The sequence below is a fragment of the Salvelinus sp. IW2-2015 genome, linkage group LG15, assembly GCF_002910315.2.
Source record: "Salvelinus sp. IW2-2015 linkage group LG15, ASM291031v2, whole genome shotgun sequence".
In the NCBI taxonomy this organism is placed as follows: Eukaryota; Metazoa; Chordata; class Actinopteri; order Salmoniformes; family Salmonidae; genus Salvelinus; species Salvelinus sp. IW2-2015.
In genome coordinates this window covers 30020-39691 of record NC_036855.1, presented here as the reverse complement: position 1 = coordinate 39691, position 9672 = coordinate 30020, and the positions used below count along the sequence as shown (strand labels likewise).

The window sequence follows — 9672 nt, the reverse complement described above, 5'->3', positions numbered from 1 at the left end:
TATATAACGTTTTTAAAATTGAAACAACCTCAAAAAGCTCTTAATCGCTCAGCACTACCAGCCTGACAGCAACTACCAGCCTGAAGCACAAGGTGTGTGTGTGTGTGTGTGTGTGTGTGTGTGTGTGTGTGTGTGTGTGTGTGTGTGTGTGTGTGTGTGTGTGTGTTGTGTGTGTGTGTGTGGTGTGGTGGCGTGTGCGTGCGTGCGTGCGTGCGTGCGTGCCGTGCGTGCGTGCGGCGTGCGTGCGTGGTGCGTGCGTGGCGTGTGTGCTGTGACACTAAGACTTATTTCCGGTACCTTCATTGCTGAAGAGGTGAGCTAGTCAGCAGATCCACAGTAGACGTCAGGTCCTGCAGACGAGGCTTACTAACTGGCTGGGAAGTTATTCTGATGGGGGGAGACAGGGAGAAGGGGGAAGAGTTGGGAGACAGGGGAGAGAAGGGAGAGAGGGGATAGTGGAGAAGGGGGAAGAGTTGGGAGACAAGGGAGAGAAGGGAGAGAGGGGATTGAGGGAGAGAGGAGGGAAGGGTTGGGTAGACAGGGGGAGAAAAGGAGAGAGGGGAGTGAGGGAGAGAGGAAGGATTGAGAAGGGAGAGAAGGGAGAGAGGGGAGTGAGGAAGAGAGGAGGGAAGAGTTGGGGAGACAGGGGAGAGAGGGAGTGAGGAGGGAAGAGTTGGGGAGAACGGGAGAGAAGGGAGAGAAGGAGGGAAGAGTGGGGAGACAGAGGAGAGAAGGAGAGAGGAGGGAAGAGTTGGGGAGAGAAGGGAGTGGGGGAGGCAGAGAGGGGAGAGAGGCTCCATGGGTAAGTCCATGGAGTAGCTTGTGACTGGTCTAGACTGTCAGGGTGAAGGACCTTTATAGACTGGTCTAGACTGTCAGGGTGAAGGACCTTTATAGACTGGTCTAGACTGTCAGGGTGAAGGACCTTTAGACTGGTCTAGACTGTCAGGGTGAAGGACCTTTAGACTGGTCTAGGCTGTCAGGGTGTTTAGTATGTGTGTTTAAACCTGAAGTGACTATATGGATATATGGTGACTGATACAGGGATAGATGTATACTTGTTTGGTTTCTCCTTTGGTTTTACTGTACATGTTGAATATTTCGGCAGGTAGCCTAATGGTTAGAGCGTTGGACTAGTAACCGAAAGGTTACAAGACCGAATCGCCAAGCTGACAAGGTTCAAATCTGTCGTTCTGCACCTGAACAAGGCAGTTAACCCACTGTTCTTAGGCCGGCATTGAAAATATAAATTTGTTCTTAACTGACTTGCCTAGTTAAATAAAATAAAGGTTAAATAAATAAATAAATCCAGATGTCATGAAGATTTACACTACCGTTCAAAAGTTATGGGCACTTAGAAATGTCCTTGTATTGGAAAGAAAAGCATTTTTTGTCCATTACAATAACATCAAATTGATAAGAAATACAGTGTAGACATTGTTAATGTAGTAAATTACTATTGTAGCTGGAAACGGCAGATTTTYTATGGAATATCTACATAGGCGTACAGAGGCCCATTATCAGCAACCATCACTCCTGTGTTCCAATGGCACGTTGTGTTAGCTAATCCAAGTTTATCATTTTAAAAGGCTAATTGATCATTAGAAAAACCTTTTACAATTATGTTAGCAAAGCTGAAAACTGTAGTGCTGATTAAAGAAGCAATAAAACTGGCCTTCTTTAGACTAGTTGAGTATCTGGATCATCAGCATTTGTGGGTTGGATTACAGGCTAAAAATGACCAGAAACAAAGTACTTCCTTCTGAAACTTGAAACTAAATGTTCTGAGAAATGAAGGCTATTCCATGCGAGAAATTGCTAAGAAACTGAAGATCTCGTACAGTGCCTTGCGAAAGTATTCACCCCCCTTGGCATTTTTCCTATTTCGTTGCCTTACAACCTGTAATTAAAATATATATTTTTTGGGGGGGGGTTGTATCATTTGATTTACACCAGATTTACAGAACAATATTTTTTATTGTGAAACAAACAAGAAATAAGACAGAAAAACAGAAAACTTGAGCATGCATAACTTTTCACCCCCCCCCCCCAAAGTCAATACTTTGTAGAGACACCTTTTGCAACAACTACACCTGCAAGTCTCTTGAGATATATAAGCTGGCACATCTAGCCACTGCGATTTGCCCGTTCTTCAAGCAAACTGCTACAGCTCCTTCAAGTTGGATGGGTTCCGCTGGTGTACAGGAATCTTTAAGTCAAACCACAGATTCTCAAATGGATTGAGGTCTGGGCTTTGACTAGGCCATTCCAAGACATTTAAATGTGTCCCCCTTAAACCACTCGAGTGTTGCTTTAGCAGTATGCTTAGGGTCATTGTCCTGCTGGAAGGTGAACCTCCGTCCCAGTCTCAAATCTCTGGAAGACTGAAACAGGTTTCCCTTAAGAATTTCCCTGTATTTAGCGCCATCCATCATTCCTTCAATTCTGACCAGTTTCCCAGTCACTGCCGATGAAAAACATCCCCACATCATGATGCTACCACCACCATGCTTCACTGTGGGGATGGTGTCCTCGGGGTGATGAGAGGTGTTGGGTTTGTTCCAGACATAGCTGGCCAAAAAGCTCAATTTTAGTCTCATCTGACCAGAGTACCTTCTTCCATATGTTTGGGGAGTCTCCCACATGCCTTTTGGCAAACACCAAAAGTGTTTGCTTATTTTTTTCTTTAAGCAATTGCTTTTTTCTGGCCACTCTTCCATAAAGCCCAGTTCTGTGGAGTGTCAGGCTTAAAGTGGTCCTATGGGCAGATACTCCAATCTCCACTGTGGAGCTTTGCAGCTCCTTCAGGGTTATCTTTGGTCTATTTGTTGCCTCTCTGATTAAGTCCCTCCTTGCCAGGTCCGTGAGTTTTGATGGGCGACCCTCTCTTGGCAGGTTTGTTGTGGTGCCATATCCTTTCCATTTAATGGTGCTCTTTGGGATGTTTAAAGTTTTGGATATTTTTTTATAACCCAACCCTGATCTGTACTTCTCCACAACTTTGTCCCTGACCTGTTTGGAGAGCTCCTTGGTCTTCATGGTGCCTTGCTTGGTGGTGCCCCTTGTTGAGGGGTGTTGCAGACTCTGGGGCCTTTCAGAACAGGTGTATATATACACTGAGGTCACATGACAGATCATGTGACACTTAGGTTGCACACAGGTGGACTTTATTTAATTAATTATGTGTGTTACGCCTGTCGTTGGTAGAATGACCGGACCAAGGTGCAGCGTGGTCGGCGTACATTTTCTTTATTTAAATGCTCCACCAAAAAAACAATAACCAACTCAACGAATGTTTAGGAGTGCAACACATGCAACAAACAGAGACAAGATCCCACAACTGAAGGTGGGAAAAAATGGCTGCCTAAGTATGATCCCCAATCAGAGACAACGATAGGCAGCTGCCTCTGATTGGGAACCATACTACCATACTATAACCATACTACTACCATACTACTAGGCCAACAAAGAAAATTAAAACATAGATATACAAAAACTAGAGTACCCACCCTAGTCACACCCTGACCTAACCAAAATATAGAGAATAAACAGGGATCTCTAAGGTCAGGACAATGTGACTTCTGAAGGGAATTGGTTGCACCAGATCGTGTTTAGGCGTGAGTACATAGAGTAGGCACCACTTATTGAAATAAGTATGTTTTTTCATTTCACCACCAATTTGAATTATTTTGTGTATGTCCATTACATGAAATCCAAATAAAAATGCATTTAAATTTACAGGTTGTCATTTTTTTGCGAGGCACTATACAACACTGTGTACTACTCCCTTCACAGAACAGTGCAAACTGGCTCTAGCGAGATTAGAAAGAGGAGTGGGAGGCCCCGGTGCACAACTGAGCAAGAGGACAAGTACATTAGAGTGTTTAGTTTGAGAAACAGACGCCTCACAAGTTCTCAACTGGCAGCTTCATTAAATCGTACCCGCAAAACACCAGTCTCAATGTCAACAGTGAAGAGGCGACTCCGGGATGTKGGCCTTCTAGGCAGAGTTTCAAAGAAAAAGCCATATCTCAGACTGGCCAATAAAAAGAAAAGATTAAGATGGGCAAAAGAACACAGATGCTGGAAACCTATATATGTTCTCTAGATATGTTCAATCTAATATGATTGACCAAATATTTCCACGACAAACACAGGAGTGATGGTTGCTGATAATGGGCCTCTGTACACCTATGTAGATATTCCATTTTTTTTTTAAATCTGCCATTTCCATTTACAATAGTCATTTACAACATTAACAATGTCTACACTGTATTTCTGATCAATTTGATGTTATTTTAATAGACTTTTAAAAAACTACATTTTTCATAAACAAGGACATTTCTAAGAGACCCCAAACTTTTGAACAGTTGGTAGGTAGATAAGCCTGTTAGGATGTAGACTTACTCTGTATGTGGAGAGGTCAATACGAAGAGAGTTGTGTAGCTGATCAAGAAGCTTAACAAAACGATCTTTCTATTTTGGAGGAAGAGACAGAGAGAAAGGGAGAGAGAGACAGAGAGAAGAGGAGAGAGAGACAGAGAAGAAAGGGACAAGAGAGAAGAGGGCAGAGAGGGCGAGGAGAGAGCGAGAGAGAGAGAGAGAGAGAGAGAGAGAGGAGAGAGAAGAGAGAGAGGAGCAAGAGACAGAGAGAGAGAGAGACAGAGAGAGAGACAGAGAGAGAGAGAGAGAGAGAGATAGAGAGAGATATAGAGAGAGTTGGAGACAGAGACAGAGTGAGAGAGAGAGAGAGAGCAAGAGATCCAGAAGGAGAGAGACAGAGACCGAGCAGAGAGAGCAGAGGACAGAGACAGAGAGAGACAGAGACAGAGGCGAGAGCGAGAGAGAGACAGAGCAAGAGAGAAAGAGAGAGAGAGGGCGAGAGAGAGAGAGCAGAGAGAGCAGAGAGACAGAGAGACAGGAGACAGAGAGACAGAGAGACAGAAGAAGACAGAGAGACAGAGAGAGAGACATTTTGGTGAATTCACCATTCGAACCATCAATAACAACATTCAGATGAATACAAATCTCTATCCAAAATGAGTACACTAATTATTGGCAAAACTAAATAAATTTTAAACGCAAACTTCAATGTTACCAAATTCTAAATAGAGATATCAAATGATCACTACACCTCCTCAAAACAAAAGATTTCAAACATTAACAATTGTACAGGCTCAGTGGGCCTGACCATAGAGACAGGACGCATAAAACCACATGGACGGCCAGAGAAGAGAGACTTTGTAAGCAGTGTGGGTCAGGTGAAGTACAGAATCAGCAGCTCTTCCTATTCCACTGCTACAAATATAACTCAGAGGTATTTATCTCCTGGAATTTGAAGAAAGAATAGCAGGATTTCCTAGGCCTCCCGGGTGGCGCAGTGGTCTAAGGGCACTGCATCGCAGTGCTAGCTGCGGCCACCGAGAGTCTCTGGGTTCGCGCCCAGGTCTGTCGCGACCGGGAGGTCCGTGGGGCGATGCACAATTGGCATAGCGTCGTCCGGGTTAGGGAGGGTTTGGCCGGTAGGGATATCCTTGTCTCATCGCGCTCCAGCGACTCCTGTGGGCGGGCCGGGTGCAGTGCGCCTAACCGAGGGGGCTCTGTGGGCCTTGCGGGGCGGGTTGGGAGGCGCGCTGTGTTAAGAAGCAGTGGGCGGCTTGGTTGGGTTGTGCTTCGGAGGACGCATGGCTTTTTGACCTTTGTCTCTCCCGAGCCGTACGGGAGTTGTTAGCGATGAGACAAGATAGTAATTACTAGCGATTGGATACCACGAAAAGGGGATAAAATTTAAAAAAGAAGAAGAAAAAAAATATAAGAATAGCAGGATTTCCTAAACTGCCTGTTGAGAAAGAAATCTGCGTTTTGTTGGGAGAGGACACAGAGAGGTAGATCTTGCAGATGATGTCCTGGACTGTCAGATAATAAGAGAGACAAACACTCCCACCATGTTCTTACACATGAGCCCTTCTACATTTGATTTCTCAATTGTTGCTTGTTTTTTTATTATTATTTTTTGGTTCATTACTTTCCATATATGATTGTTTTTTTGTTGATATTTATTAATATTGTTGCGTAAAACATTGTTCATTTTTGTAATACTTCAGTAATGTGTGCGAGAGAGAGAGAGAGAGAGAGAGAGAGAGAGAGAGAGAGAGAGGGGAGTACGAGAAAGGAAGTGAGAGAGAGAGAGAGAGAGAGAGAGGAGGAGAGAGAGAGAGAGAGAGAGAGAGAGAGAGAGAGAGAGAGAGGGAGTACGAGAAAGGAAGTGAGAGAGAGAGGAGGGAGTGCGAGAGATGTAGGGCATAAACTTTGTTCACGGAGGGAAGACTCCAGAAGGTGAGAAAGAGTCTGATGTGTATGTACTGTATGTAAGCCTGGGTTAATTAAAGTCAGAAAGTGTAAAGTGTGTGTTTGAGTTGCTGTGTATGTGTGAGTGTGTTTGTGTGTGGGTGTGTTTGTGTGTGTGTGTATGTGTGAGTGTGTTTGTGTGTGTATGTGTGAGTGTGTTTGTGTGTGTATGGTGTGAGTGTGTTTGTGTGTGTAGTGTGAGTGTGTTTGTGTGTGTATGTGTGAGTGTGTTGTGCGCGCGGCGGTGTGTTTCTGAGTTAGTGTGGTACCCACGACAAGGACCAGACAGACACGAGAGGAGAGGAGAGGAGAGGAGGAGAGAGGAGAGGAGAGGAGAGAAGAGGAGAGGAGAGGAGAGGAGAGGAGAGGAGAGGAGAGGAGAGGAGAGGAGGAAGAGAGGAGAGGAGAGGAGGAGGAGAGGATGAGGGAAGAGGAGAGAGTGGATGAGGAGAAGATGAGAGGATGAGAGGGACACATGTATCTAGATTTAGAGGCTGTATTGAGTTTATAGTGCTGTCACTGGAGAAACTATAATATCTTTATAGAGACTCACACAGAAATGTTTCTATGCTGATAATGTAAGTTAGAGGCCCTTAGCTATAACTGCATTGGACAGGAAGTCCATGCTGGACCTTCTATGCTGGCTGGGGTTGGGGCGTACTGCAGATGGTATAGGGTGAAACACACACACACTGAGTGAAGCTCACATAAGCTCACACACACACACACACACACACACACACACACACAAGACACACAGCAACACACAGCACACCACAGCACACACACACAGCAGCACACAGCACAACACACCCACACACACACACAACACATCACATACAGGACACACACACAGCAGCAGCACACACACACACACACAGCACACACACACACACACACACCACGATCATGTACAACATGAGTTACAAACCATGTGTAAAACAAACAAAATAGCACAGTTGGTTAGGAGGGCCTGGAAAACGCCTAGCATTCAGGGCCAAAGAGTTCAATCTTGGTTTCTGTAGACGCAGAAGGTCTTTAGGTAGGCCGTCTTTTGGCACCAAACTCCAAGCGGCGTCTGGCCAAATGTGTATTTTACTGAGGATTGGCTTCAGTCTGGCCATTCTACCATAAAGGCCTGATTGGTGGAGTGCTGCAGAGATTGTTGTCCTTCTGGAAGGTTCTCCTATCTCCACAGAGGACTCTAGAGCTCTGTCAGAGTGACCATCGGGTTCTTGGTCACCTCCCTGACMAAGGCCCTTCTCCCCCGATTGCTCAGTTTGGCCGRGCGGCCAGYTCTAGGAAGAGTCTTGGYGGTTACAAACTTCTTCCATTTAAGAATGATGGAGGCCACTGTGTTCTTGGGGACCTTCAATGCAGCAGAAATGTTTTGGTACCCTTCCCCAGATCTGTGCCTCGACACAATCCTGTCTCGGAGCTCTACGGACAATTCCTTCAACCTCATCTCTTGGTTTTTGCTCTGACATGCACTGTCAACTGTAGGACCTTAAATAGACAGGTGTGTGCCTTTCCAACTCATGTCCAATCAATTGAATTTACCACAGATGGACTCCAATCAAGTTGTAGAAAAATCTCTAGGATGATCAATGGAAACAGGACGCACCTGAGGTCAATTTTGAGTCTCAAAGCAAAGGGTCTGAATACTTATGTAAATAAGGTATTTCTGTTTTTTATTTGTAATACATTTGCAAAAAATTCTAAAAACCTGTTTTCGCTTTGTCATTATGGGGTAATGTGTGTAGATTGCTGAGAAAAAAATATATTTAATCAATTTACAATAAGACTGTAATGTAACAAAATGTGGAAAAAGTCAAGGGGTCTGAATACTTCCCAAAGCCTCTGTATATGGTGGGGTCAATGGAAGGTGGATAAGAACTAGGGGTATGGAAAGTTACTGAGTGGGGAAAAAAACATGGATTAGGGAGGAGTGAGGAATTCGGGCCTAGGTCAGATCAGATGAATTGAGAACACACCACTTAAATTCCTGCTTAGCAACAGAGATTTATTGGCTGTCTACAGTTGACTCCGCCTAGTRGGAGGGTAATAAATACTTGTGATGGTGTAAACATGGCTTTGTCTTTTCAACTGTTTGACCCAGTGGGTGAAWAAACTTGGTTTGAGCTTTCACTAGTTGTCCGTTAGTTTTTTTCATTCTGTTTGTCAGAAGCTAACACTGTAGTCAGTCGGGAACGGAAGGTTCTCACCAATCTGGCAACCCAGTCACTTTATAGTCAGTAGGGAACAGCAGACGCTTTTCAACCTGGCAAACCACTATCACTATAGTCACTAGGGAAATGTAGGAATACCAATCTGGCAACAAACTCTCACTATAGTCAGAAGGGAAACAGGTTGTCACCAATCTAGCAATCCACTATCATTATAGTCACTAGGGAAATGTAGGATTACCAATCTGGCAACAAACTCTCACTATAGTTAGTAAGAAACAGCAAGCTCACACCAACCTCACAAACGACCATCATTCTAGTCAGAAGGGAAACAGGTTGGCGCTAACCAATTTGTCATCTCCATAGGTAGTTTCTGGTAACACCAGCGAGTCCCTGGGCCTATTAGACTGAATACACATTGCTAGCCAGCAGCCAGTTGCTCATAAATCACAGTCGTCTGACTGCGACTGGCAGGCGACAAAGCCAGTGGCGGAGCCAAAATGGACATTCATCTCAGTTGCAGTAGCACTACTAGTGCTCTTGGCTAGGATCCCAAGGGCCATTAAGACTGGCCTCTGACTGCGTCTGGGCTCCCTCATCTGGCTAAGACTGGGCTCGTATTCATAACACGTCCCATAGTAGAAGTAGGAGTAGGATCCCCTTTCCATAACATGGCACTGCTACTCTGAGACTCCTGTGAATAATATAGACCTGGATATGATGCTGTGGTCATGTTGTGGTGTGTCTCTCACACAGCTTTTAGGACTCACACACTGCAGAGTTTACCAAGCAGCAAATACAATAACGACGAGTCTTACCCCGAAGTTGGAGGCATTGAAGCGGTCACATGCGGAGACGTTGGTGATGGCCGTAGGATGRGCGTAGAAGGAATTGATGTTGGCCAACAGAGTACTCATCACAGCAGGAATACCAGACAACATGTACTTAGAGGACAGACAGGCAAAGTGACTGGAGAGAAATAGAGGGATGGAGAGACAGAGAAAGGGAGAGAGAGAGAGAGAGGGAGTGAGATGAAGAGAAAGAGATAACGAGAGAGAAAGAGAGAAAAATAATGTGTTATTTCTCCATCCGCCGTCTCCTAAAAGTCACATAGTGAGAGATCGATTGTAATGAAATC

The 9672-nt window shown here is 44.8% G+C and overlaps 1 protein-coding gene across 1 annotated transcript in view; it reads right to left on the bottom strand.

Moving 5' to 3' along the window:
- LOC111973915 (protein unc-13 homolog B-like) overlaps nucleotides 1-9672 on the bottom strand; it is a 69583-nt gene that overhangs the window by 31011 nt on the left and 28900 nt on the right. The window contains exons 7-9 of the mRNA XM_070446851.1: nucleotides 9353-9503; nucleotides 4408-4476; nucleotides 372-387 (exon numbers count right to left, since the gene is read on the bottom strand). Coding sequence (XP_070302952.1) covers nucleotides 372-387; nucleotides 4408-4476; nucleotides 9353-9503 — 236 coding nt within the window. The remainder of the gene's footprint in view (nucleotides 1-371; nucleotides 388-4407; nucleotides 4477-9352; nucleotides 9504-9672) is intronic.